This window comes from Branchiostoma lanceolatum, chromosome 14, assembly GCF_035083965.1.
Source record: "Branchiostoma lanceolatum isolate klBraLanc5 chromosome 14, klBraLanc5.hap2, whole genome shotgun sequence".
NCBI lineage: Eukaryota > Metazoa > Chordata > Leptocardii > Amphioxiformes > Branchiostomatidae > Branchiostoma > Branchiostoma lanceolatum.
Genome location: NC_089735.1, coordinates 449,457 through 462,018, shown reverse-complemented (window position 1 = coordinate 462,018; position 12,562 = coordinate 449,457). Strand labels below are relative to the sequence as shown.

The following is a 12,562-nucleotide window of genomic DNA, read 5'->3' as shown; positions in this document are numbered from 1 at the left end:
AACGTCATTTTGACTGATTTTACTGCTGATAAAAGTAACAAGAACTACTTTACACCAGAAATAAACTTTGAACTCGGGAACCCATCCTTGGATGACGTAACTAGATTCGTCACGTAGAGGGCGACGGAACATTATCAGTTTTGTTTTATCTTGTGACAATTCAAGACATAACTAGCATCTTTAGCCATCTGATTGAGTTAGAAATAAAATAGGCTCTGAAATCTGAGTCATAGTTATGATATTTTGTTACTAAAAATCCCACAAATTTGTTGTCAACTTATGCTGAGTTTTACGTTCTGCTGCCTCCACTTTGGAAATATGGCGGGAAATATAACGTCATCGAATGCCCTTGAAGCATGATGCAATATGCTAATGTAGTAGCTTTTATTATTATATTACGTAATATTTTATGATAATTTACAAACTGTTACACTCTACGGAGCCTTTGTGTTCGTCAGTCTTCATACGATGTTAAGGCGTAGCGAGCTTCTTGGGAGGGTCTGCATGCCCTTTTTCGTGAAGCGTTAACGTTACGAGCGATTTTAATTCACCGTTAATCGTTACCGGCCGCCCTGAATTTACCGTTAAGCGTTATCGGTATATTACTCGTGAAGCGTTACTGGTCGTTTTAATTCCTCGTTAAGCGTTATTTGTCATCCTGAATTCAACGTTAAGCGTTATTAAGTAATTCCTCGTTACGCAGGAAAACGCATTTCAGTGGGTCAAGATTTCAAAATTTTCTCCAGGAAGCACACGGCTCCTGCGAAAATATGTCGGTAGGGCGCCCCCCACAAAATTTCAAGCTGAAACACTTCTATTTTTCACTCTACTAGCAAAGTTTTCTCCTCAAAATTCAGGAAATTAAGCTTTTCGCGGTTCAAGGTTTGAAGATTTTCCCCGGGTGCATGCCGGGCCTCCGTCGAAAAATATTGTCAGGAGGGCGTCAACCCCCAAAACTCAAAGCTGAAACTCATCTGTATTTTTTCACAGAGATATCATTACCAGTAATATTTGCCCATCAAAATGCAAGGAATAGCGTTTCAGGGTGTCAAGAATTCTCCCCGGGAGCATGTCGCAGCTAGCTCCGGCGAGGTCTGGAGGGCGTGACGCCTCTCAAAAATCAACCTGAAACTCTTCTGTATTTTTTTTTTTTCAAATAGTGATGTCATAAAACTTAGCATACTCTTCAGCAACCCCCCCCCCCCCTCAGAATGCAGGAAATAGCATTTCAGGGGGTCAAGATTTCAAAATTTTCGTCGCGCCTTCGGCGCTCGTCATCGTGATCATGAAATTTCCTGTCGCCGCCGAATTTAAAGGGTTCGGAGCAGGTGTGCGAGAATGGCATAGCGTAGTAGGTCTCTTGCCACAAGATAAGGACGACTAGTGGCAAAAAACCGTCGTCTTCAGGGGTATCTCATGTTCTAAAAATGAACAGCTGAATTTACCGTTAAGCGTTATCGGCCGGCCTGAATTTACCGTTAAGCGTTATCAGCTGGCCTGAATTTACCGTTAAGCGTTGCCAGGACCCCCCCATGCAGACCCTCTCTTGGGTCCTCCAGTTGCGAGCTATTTTGTTATTTGCGAGCTATTTTGTTATAAACTCAGCGTTGTCGGTATTATTCTCGATGGGTGACTGACCGCTTTGACTGCTTACCGTTGTAAGTTAGTTAGATATTCTGGATCATACTGGTTTCATTGATATCGCATCGTGTAGTCGATTGCCCAATGCATGGCCCAAAGGTGTTGTTCACAGACTAGTTTTACTCTACTCTACTCTACTCTAGTTTTCCCTGACTCCCCATGAATACAATGGAACAATCCAATGAACCCGTTCCAAAAATCTTGCAAGTCAATTTACCGTTAACCCGGTTAGCTGCCGACACTACTAAATTTACCGTTAACCGTAGTTAAGTTGCCGACACTACTGATCACTACTGACTTTACCGAGGGCCTGCATGGAGGGTCCCGACAACGCTCTACGCTAAATTCGGAGGGCCGGCGACGTAATACGCTAAATTCAGAAAAGCCTCCCTACGCTCTACGCTGAATTATGGAGTGGTCGGCAACGCTCTACGTAAAATTAAAACGGCCGATTACGCTCTACGTAGTCGGTGTCTTGTTGATCACCCCCCCCCCCCCCCCCTAAATACGCCGCCGTTCTAGGAAGTCTGTGAAGGAGGCTAGTGGTTTACCGGCTATGCGACACAAACGAAACAACGCAAAACGTGTACTCAAAAGCTGATTGTTTAATTCTTGTAGGTTTGTGCATCGCTGTTGTTATCACGTTGCATTTTAGTGGGTTCATTTTAATCTCCAAGCAGATCTATCGGTTGCAAAGACCGTATCCAACTGCCAAAGGGAGTTTTAATCACCACCAGTAGATCTGCTTGGAGATTAGGTTGATTCTAAAAAGAATGAATGGAATGTATGGTAACCCACATCCGTACATAGAAATTGATAATTCTGATTCTGAATGGAGTTTGAACTGTAAATGCCAACACAAAAATCGGACTTACCCAAATTTTCGACTGATCAGCTCCAGTCTTTGTCAAGGGGTGAGCAAAGACTGGAGCTGATCAGTCGAAAATTTGGGTAAGTCCAATTTTTGTGTTGGCATTTACAGTTCAAACTCCATTCAGAATGACTTCTACCAACACAGATGAACTTCCAAGTGATAATTCTGATTAGTTAATTCTAGATACGTTAAATCATGTGGCGCTGCCGTCTTCTTTCTGTGCCATTCAAACTGTTACAAAAATGTACCCATTCAAGAAAAATCAAACTATATCATTTTGTACATACATATATGTATATATATGTATGTATATATATATCTAAACATAGAACAATCCACGATCTATCATTGACATTGACGTAGTTTCACTGACTGAAATTGAAACCATTTTCCGATCAAAAATAGATGGATATGACGTCAACAGTGATTTTACCTGTGCTCGGTAGATAAAGCTAGGGAACTTCTGATCTGTACATAATGTTCCGATGAAGTCTTCAAGGTATAACAGTTACTCAAGCAACTCAAGAAGTTTCGGAAGTTACTCAAGCAACAGGATAGATTTGTAAGCGGCCAGACGTCAGGGTTTCGTTAGGAACATGGTGAGCGCTAGACGCTAGTCTCGGAGACGAAAGAGTACAGTAGTGCAGATGTTGGCTGAAACGTCTGGCCGTTTTCACATCTATCCACCAATCCAGCTGCTTGAGTAACTCTTATCTTACGTATCTTATCACCTCGATGCCTTCATCGACGTATACATAATATTCTTTTATCGTGCAGATAGATAATCTCCAAGCAGATGTGGTGGAGGATAATTGCGTTTTTTTTGACTGCCGAACTTCTCCAGGTATAGTGGCTATCACTAAGAGGTCCACCCAACATCTGCTTGGGGATTACGCAATAGACTTCTATGTGGAGCTTTATCGCTATGACGTATGTGAAGGTTCTGTGGGCGAAACCACTGTGTTGTAATCCGGGGGTGGGTCAGGCTGCCGCGCCGCTAAGTTCGTGACGCCATTTCCGGGCCGGTAGCCCACCACTTCTGGTGAGGCGGCGAGCACGGAGTTGCCGGCTTCCATGGCAACCGCGGGGACAGTGTCGTCTGCGGCAGAGTCACCGTCGTTGCCACAGCAACCGCACCATGGCGACCTGGCGGTTCCCGCCTTTTCCCTGCCCAGACAGAAGAGCCACTTGAAGAAGAGGATGAAGACCACTGTGACTGGGAAGCCCAGGAAGTTGATGGTGGCGATGGCCCAGTTCGGCAGCGCCACTGTGGACGGACGGGGGAAACGGGCTTACCTCAAATATGCAATAATTTCAGCTATTTACTTATTCATTTCATCTCAAGATAACTGGGTTTCTTCTTCAACTTATAAAAGTTGATTTCCAAGAAGGCGCCGTATATACTCTACTGAATAAGACGTGTTACATACAGTGTGGTGTAGACAGACGTGGACGGTGGAACAAATTAAGTCTGATTATGTCAAAACGAAATCGTTTTCCGTAACTAAAAGTCTATTAAAGCAAAAAGAAGTGTAAGAGGCATCACGAGATAACGAGTAACTGTACAAAAGGTGCAACAACAAAAATAGTTAATCGGATTTTGGGCTTCGTCAGGTTCAACTGACCAATCGCATTTGTCACGTGATCTTACGTACATGTGACGTCACCCGTGTGTGCGAACTGCGAAGGCCTATGGATTGCTGTGATATCTATTTGTTTATTTATTCATATATTTAATAATTTGTCTATTTCATTCTTTTGTCTGTGAAAGGCACACTGTCCTTTGCCTACCTGCTTGACTTGAGGGTGGGCAGTTGTCAATGGGATCATACTGGGGCGTGGTCTGCCTGACAGCTGTGCACCCCTGCTCGTCCTCGCCAGTGGGACAGTCCGCCGTGCCGTCACACACGTACTGCGCGTGCACGCACACCACCGTGCGGCCTCTAGGTGCGCTGCAGGGGCGGTAGTTCTGTCCGCACGCGGCGTTCGTTGTGCCTGTGGAACATACGAGATTACTTAGTTAGCCATTATCAAAAAGCCAGATGGTGTTGAACAATGAGAAGCCCCATCTTGCAATAACCATCGGCCATTACTAGTCCACTTTCTACAAGGCTGCACCGGCATCCCTTTCTTTCGTTCAACCAGGAAGGGCAAACTTTTTTTACCTGTTCTTGCTCCAACCATTACATGACAGGGTGCTCTTATTTTTCCTTTCGAATTGTAAGGAACTTTTTCTGTTATAGATAGACATGTAGCTAACTTAAGAAGAGGTAGTTCCATATCGGGGCAGAGGGTTGTTATCCGCTGTGTCTGGGTACAGCATTTGAAGGCGGAGTCCATCCCTCTCCTTCCTCCGCCTTTTACCTCCCCAACCCACCTCTGTCCCCAACCGAAGTCAGGTACCCATTTTTACACCTGGGTGGAGTGAGTTAATAGGTGCGGTGTAAAGTGCCTTTTCCGAGGGCACAACATTATTCTTTTAGGGCCTGTTGAGGAATATAAACCCAGATTATATTCTTAGTCAACAACCCTTTACACATATGAGCGGCAGTGGTTAAGTCAGTTTCGGTTCTCGGCCTGTTTGCACAGTTGGCACGCGGGAGGTGGGAGAGCGCATTATTGTGAATTTCCGTGACGCGCTCCGATAGAACAGTCGACATATAACCCCTCTCCTTCCGCCGCCTTTTACCTCCCCAAACTGAAGTCAGGTACGTAAAAGAAGACGGTGGAAGGAGAGGGTTGATATATTGACTGTTCTATCGGAGCGCGTCACGGAAATTTACGGGAAAGCGAAATGGACCGGAAACGATCATCATGTCCGGGGATTATATCCGGGGCGTGTCCGGGTGAGTGGGGCCTTAATTATGACGTCACCAGGTGTGTGGACAGAGTGTTTGTCACCACCTGCTCAACCGGTTCCTCTAAGACGTTGTGCAGGTACTTAAGTAACCAGGAGATGTCTTCATTCTCGCTTGCAACTGTCTTAGATAAACAAGCGGGTTTTTTTGTTGGGGGGGGGGGGCTTTCTTAGGGTTCCCAGAGTCAGATGTTTGTTTCATCAATGAAGGCTAGACTGACGTCCAGGTAATAATATGATGTGATTTACAGATCACCAGGTTTTAAACCAAAAACTATGAATTGACATGTAAGAAAGGTGAAGACAAATTTTAGTCCAATAGGAAACAAAAGTAAGACAAAGTCAGATGTTTGCTTAACTCAGTAACCGTCTTCCTGCCGAAATCAAGCGATTGGATCCCACAGGTACATTAAAAATTGCTTTGTTTCATTCAACATTGCTTACTACAGAAACAGCGCGGAAACAAAATTGAACAAACTTCGGAAGCAAAACAGATGCCGGGAGGAAAAATGTAAACTTTTCTGCCTGGCAGGTTTTCCCTGTCGGCAAGAACCGTGTCAAAACATCCCCCTCTTTACATCTGCTCGGAGAATCAAGCGATTCATGAGTTTCATCATGCTGGTAAATCGCTGGATTACAAACCTCTTTGTACAACGGAGTGTTTGTAAAAGGAAGTGTTTCTACCTCAATCAGTGTTGCCCTGAAAGGCGGTGACAGACGTACGGGCACCGGAACCGAAACGTCGGCTTGGTATAGCCTCTACCAGGCTCCGTCCTATCGTTGGGAAAATAGTAGAAATCAGCCGCGGTACTTCGCTATACAGTAAGGTTCCATTTCGTGGATGGCAGATTGGACCCTCCCTCCGTAGCTAACTCCCTTGGCGAACGATTCACTCTATTAGGCCAATTTCTACTATTTTTGCAGCCATCCCGCGGAGCCTGGTAGAGGCTAGGCTTGGTATACTAGCCTCCATAGCAGGCTCGATGGGCCCTGGGGGGGGGGGGTGCTTTTGCTGATGACTCCTTTTTGTACTGGGTCATTTGTGCAGCCAGCCTGTCACCATTTAGCCCGTACTGGCTACACAAACGACCCAATGCAAAAATGAGTCATCAGCAAAAGCCCCCCAAAACGCCCAGAGAGCCTGCTTAGAGGCTATAGATATACAGGATTTTCCTTGACGTCATGATGATAATACAGTTTATATGATACGTACTTTGAATCCCCAGCGACCATATGTAGGTGGATACGTGGATTAACAGTAGCATATGCTTGTGTTTTACATACGTCAAATGGCTTAAACATACGTCTAATGACTGTTTGTGTGCGAAGACTTTGTTATCATGAAGCCAGCGATGCTCACGATGCTGTCCGTTCTGGGACAGTGGTCCGGTTGACTCGCCTGTGATGCTATACCTGATATGTGTGTGTAATGGTGCAGGGCGCACCGGAGGATGCTACAGTGGTTTTCAAGGCTCGCAAACAAGAACAAACAAGAATCTCTGCATGAAACTATGCCGGACGGATGATCTCAGACCGCTTCTGTAAACATGCCTATTCGCTGAGAAGACATACTCTCCAAGGAGAGGAAGGAGGGGTTCCGGCTGGTTTTTGACGTGTTTTAGGCGGTTTTGTCGGGCTTTCTACTTTGTCATTTTTGTCAGTGATTTTGTCAGTGATTTTTGTCAGTGATTTTGCCAGTGATTTTTGTCAAAAATGACAAAGTAGAAAGCCCGACAAAAACGTCTAAAACACGTAAAAACCCCAACCGGAACCCCTCCTCTGCTTGGAGATTAAAAAAAGACACAGCAAAATTGTCAGGTCCGATTTATTCAACTTCGGATCGATGGATTGGGTTGAAAGTCGGAATCGATAAATGGGAGCACAACCTGAACATGTTCCAATGAAAACATCTGAGAATCGCGCACCGCGGTTTCCGGCAGTCCGGTCAGGGAACGTTTGAACCCTCCCGGCTAGTACTGATCCAAACCCCGAGTCCGGTGTTACGCCGCTTATACCTACTGTACAATATAGTCTGTATAACGCAAACTCCAGCTGTCCGGGGGTTTCTCTCCCCTCCCTCTTGGGTTGCAAGGTGGTTACAGGGCCGCGAGCGGTCACAAGAGGCTCGATTGAATTCAGGCTACTGTACATGTACAAGACTGGTCACGGTGTTTACGCATAAATGCGAGTTACCGGCCACGCGAAACAAACAAACAGATGTTGTTGTAAGCTATATAAGATCGTAAGGGTTTTCTGACTACCGATATTCCCCGACAGCCACTTTGTAGGAATGAGTGACATGCAGGGTATCACTGACTGAGAGAAGTCTGACAGTCAGAAAACATTAGGACCTTACACTCAACATCTGCTTGGAGATTATAATCACGCAGCCATAACAGCCAAGAAGCGAACAGAAGGGTTGAGCGGGTACCACGTCACGTGTGCACATGGACTTGCTGTAGGCGTTTGAACTAGCGGCGGAAGAAAGGGTCTAGCCCGGCCCATAGCAGGCTGTCTGTGCCTTTTATTGGGCTCAAGTTTGCTGATGACTTCTTTTCGTACTGGTTCGTTTGTGCAGCCAGCCCGTAACCATTAGGCCCGGACTTAATGGTTACGGGCTGGCTGCACACTGACGAACCAGTACGAAAAGAAGTAAGAACAAAAAGTGAAGATAAACAAATTTAATGGCCCAGAGAGCCAGAGGTTGGATCGACTCGGAGTTTCTCGAGAACGGATTCGGGGTCTGGGAGAGGCGAGTTTCTCTCTCCGCCGGCAGATGTGATGTATGCCGTGCGTGCAGCGCTTCAGATCGCGTGACATCTCTGTGATCTTCTGTTTATAACAGAAAGGAAGCCGGCCTAAAGACTTCGTCACAACCGAGCCCACATGACCAGCCGAAGCTGCGGGCACGGTCCGGGGGGGGGGGGGGGGGGTTGGTTGTTCTTGCAGTGATTTGTCATTTCATACATAAATGTGACGTTTTCTTGCTTTCTTTTATCTCTTTATTTCAGTCTGGTAGAGACTTAAAGATTTTGTGGCTGTCCCTGAGCAGTGGCCTCCACAAACTGAACGGTTCAGCGAGTAGAAACGTAATGTAACGACCCCCCGTATCTACTTGAATCCATGGCATACCTGTAACCTGACGCCGAGGTTAAGGACAAGCACGTAAAGCACGTAGGGGGACCTGGTTGGAGTGAAGAAAGTCGTGTTAAGTGCCTTCGATGGCATGTCAGGGGATTCGAACTCAGGACTTCTGTGCCAAGTACCGTTACGGTAACCTTTCCGCCAACACGACGCCACTTATAATTACAACATTCCGACAAACAAACCTAAAGAAACAGAATAGGGAACAATGTGCCAGCCGTATTGGACAGGTAACAGTGGGAGGGGTGGGGACAGTTCGTGTCTGCTCGTGTTGAAATGGTTGAGTGCCCAGTCAGAAAACGGTAAGATTTAACCCTGCCAACTTCTGATCGAAGATTAGCCACAGGCACGTGAGGCACGTATGGCCACGTATGAGGAAGGACTCTCGGCTCACTTCCTCAATTCAAGACAATAACATGAACAAACAAAAGGGGAGACGTGTACAATGCCGTTGGCACTTGGTTTGTCAGAAAACATGTAATTGATACTGTCTGGCTGCACGCATGGAAAGAAACCAACCCGGACTTGCGCAAGGCGGCCGGTCTTTTGTAATTTAAGTTTGATACACCTGAAAGGTAACGATACGCTCTTAAGTGTACTAAGTCTCCTGCACAAGTCTGAAGGAGACTTATGTCTTGAGTTTAGACACAGAGTCTTCATTCCAGACACAGTATGTGGGTTCTTTTGGGAAGACACGAAACTGTATGCCTACTAGTAAGAGAATGTTAAGGATTTTAAGTTGTCATTCCCAACAAAAAGAATTGGCCTCACTCAGATTTTCATGACGAATTTTCCCCACACAGATGAACTTTCGAGCTAACAGAATGGTGTCGTGGCGACCTTTCTGAAGAGAGATAATTACGGAAAATTTACACCCCCAAGGCTAACGATGACTCAGGACTGGGCAGAAAAACATTGCGTACTATAGGTGGCAACACTGCCAACAGTGCAGACGGTGGGTGGTGCGTTACACACAACCGCCTAGATGGAAAACACAGAATCAGCTGACTGACACCACGGTACATTCTAGGTCAGGCTGTTGAGTTTAGCTTATTCTCTGACTGGGGTAGCGGACTACATAAAGGGGCTTGCGTTTTGAAAGGATATTGAAGTGGTTCGGATGGTAAGGATTAGACTAGAACAATATAACAAAGCTTCCTACCGTTGTAATGATATACTATACAATGATACAGTATAAACATGTCGGGTTTGTGGATCTGCTTGTATTCATGCTTATGAGCAACCTACAAGTGAGCTCAGTGCAACACCGTGAAGACACGGCGCGTTATGTCTAGACGGGTATGCCTAAACACCTCACCCGACCTCATCCGACCTCACCCGACCTCATCCGAGTCTAAAATGCAGTGTATACGGGACAGGGACATTATTTGACGTTCTGGATACGTTAAATATGCAATTATGAATGCAAAACAAGCAGCAAACTCTAAGTATTTGCCAGCTTTTATACGTTATTCCACTCTAACGGGTGCCGCGAAACCCCCATATGGTGCGTATTTGGGTTGTAAACAATGGCGAAACCCGGCGGAAAATAGATCAACTTTGACTCGTCAAATCTCGTTTCTGACAAAAGTCTGATTCCTCTGAAGCACTGTAAGAGATTGGTGAACTTGTCACGATACCGGAGACACATTTATGTGCTTGATCTGACCTATTCTGACTGCACTATTGACATTTTCCGTGACCATGCATGTCTTGATACTCAAAACGGCGCGTATCACCCTTCTATCTTGGTAACGAGCGGGGTAACTTATAAAAACTGGTAAATACTTAGAGTTTGCTGCTTGTTTTACATTCATAATTGTATATTTAACGTATCCAGAACGTCAAATAATGTCCCTGTCCCGTATACACTGCATTTTAGACTCGGATGAGGTCGGGTGAGGTCGGATGAGGTCGGGTGAGGTGTTTAGGCATACCGTGTCTAGACTGGACGGTTTACGGTGTTGTGTATTACTGTAGCAGTGAAGGTCTAGACCTTAGCTCATGAACAATGCCTTTCCTACCTGCCGCCGTGGCCGGGCCGCCCAAGAACAGGAGCACCGTGAAACCCAGCAGGACGTACGGGGCGGGGACGGGCCCCCTCCCGCCCATGTTGTGCGGGGTGTCCGGTGGGTCAGCAGTGCGGGAAGGCGGAGGAAATGCGGGTTCGGCTGTCCTCGCTTCTGTCCCACAGATTTATCCCCGCCGGTCACCACACAGGAAACTGGCTCTGCGGCTCGCGGTACGTGACGTCACGCATGATTGACAGCCGGGCCGCACGACAGGACAGGTAGGACGAGACTACCTGAGGGGACTGTTCCATCTCGGCTGACTCGTAGGGGTGCCGAATACAAAATTGTGTCCAGACTTTCCTTAGAACACCAGAGAAAACACAGATTCTATGGATCAGTTGTTGTTAATATAAGACATAAATGTAGAAAGCCGGAAACGTTAAGAAACGATTTTCGAGTGTTTGGACGGTTCCATGTTGCCCGCCATCTTACATACTTGACCGATCAGTCATCACTGTTAAGTGTTAACACAGCATGTTGCAGCACAATGGAGGGTCGGTTGGCAAGATTGTGCAGCCTTTAGATAATGCGGTCTGCATATCAGTATACATGTTGATAGAGTTATTAGGACTAAAATGATTGTGTATCTCTGTTATATCTTAACTGACCCTTACCTCTTCCCTCATGACCTCAATAAAAAGTGGCCCTGCATGCCGCTTTGAGCTTCTCATGAATCACGGGGTATAACGTACGTCACGGGATGGCCAGACACATTCGGTGGTCGCAGAGATCTATCAGCCGCAACGCGCAGACACATTCGACGCGCCGCGGAAAAATCAGCCGTCCGCGCGGACCTATCAGCCGCAACGCGCAGACAAATTCGACGCCGCGCGGACCTATCAGCCCTTCGCGAGGAAAACTCAGCCGTGGGACAGCGCCATCAGGTGTCTCACTACTGCCTTCAGAGAGCGCTGGAAAGCCCGCGGTAGGTCCTCCACAATTTCCTTCTCTAGCGTCATATAGAGACATCGACTGGTAATCTAACTAGGCCTATCAGGTGTCAGACTATCTTAGGGTCATCCGGAGCCAGAAATAATCGGCAGGTCTTCAAATTAAGTCGAGATATAGGGAGAACATTTCTCAATCGGTGACACACCACATCGAAGTTGTCAAGGTAAACAGTGGCTAATGTCGTATTTTGGGCCATTAGAAGCAAAGACATCGGCGGTTTTGACGTCTTTTAGTGTGATTGGGTGTCCAGAACAACGTAACATACTCTGGAATTGATACAATATGCCCACAGAGCGAAAATCATGTGGTAGAAGTGATACCGCTATATGTCGCCCCCCTCCCCATTTTCCAGTAAAGTTACGGCCAATATCTTATGTAGTAGTATAGTAAGCATTAACAGGCAATAGTGTTTTTGTCGCCTCGATTGATTTTGGCGATATGCGGGGAATACCTTCTATCACTTTAAGGGATTATCCTCATCTAGATGATTCAACGAACATCTCATACGTTTCTCGCAAGATTGTTTACTATATTGTTACTACTATTACCCAGGTATAATGTGTCACTGCAAGTAATCAACCCTGACATTTTTCAGAAATGACTCGTCGACTCAGGTTGACACTACATCCGCGGAAAAGGTGTAGAAACAAAACAACGGGCACCTGGAAAGCAAACACGCGAAGTTGACGATGTATGGGTAACAGAAGATAACATTGGCATTGATGACAGCACTGCAGCAAGTCCCAGGCAGAAAGAGACACAACTCTCCTGGTCAACTCCTACTCAAGCTAGCGTCAACGACACTTTTTCTGGACTGTAGGCTTCTCTCCCTTTATACGAAAGGCACTAAGCAACGGAAATCATACAATGTACAACTGGAATATTCAAATAACTCCATATTTGCCGTAGAAATCTATATATTCATAGAGATATGTATTGAGTAGATATTGGATGAAGACTATACTTTGTCAGGTTGTTATATTCACAGATGTAGGTAATGGACCATCTCAGCGTTGCATAATT

At 46.0% G+C, this 12,562-nt stretch overlaps 1 protein-coding gene across 1 annotated transcript; it reads right to left on the bottom strand.

Annotated features, from left to right (window-relative positions):
* Positions 1–2,231: 2,231 nt before the first annotated feature.
* LOC136448407 (uncharacterized) lies at positions 2,232–10,812 on the bottom strand. The gene is made up of 3 exons (XM_066447868.1): positions 10,541–10,812; positions 4,307–4,510; positions 2,232–3,782 (listed from the first exon to the last, which is right to left on the bottom strand). The coding sequence occupies exons 1-3, from the start codon at positions 10,626–10,628 to the stop codon at positions 3,439–3,441; spliced, it is 636 nt and encodes a 211-aa protein (XP_066303965.1). The 5' UTR covers positions 10,629–10,812; the 3' UTR covers positions 2,232–3,438.
* Between the last annotated feature and the right edge of the window lie 1,750 nt (positions 10,813–12,562).

What these genes read in the sequence shown, in the direction of transcription:
- LOC136448407 (XM_066447868.1), bottom strand. Translation starts at nt 10,628, where the DNA reads ATGGGCGGGAGGGGGCCCGTCCCCGCCCCGTACGTCCTGCTGGGTTTC. An exon ending in CGGCCCGGCCACGGCGGCAG is followed by an intron (nt 4,511 to 10,540) that starts GTAGGAAAGGCA and finishes TATGTTCCACAG; the next exon opens with GCACAACGAACGCCGCGTGC. An exon ending in CCCACCCTCAAGTCAAGCAG is followed by an intron (nt 3,783 to 4,306) that starts GTAGGCAAAGGA and finishes GTCCGTCCACAG; the next exon opens with TGGCGCTGCCGAACTGGGCC.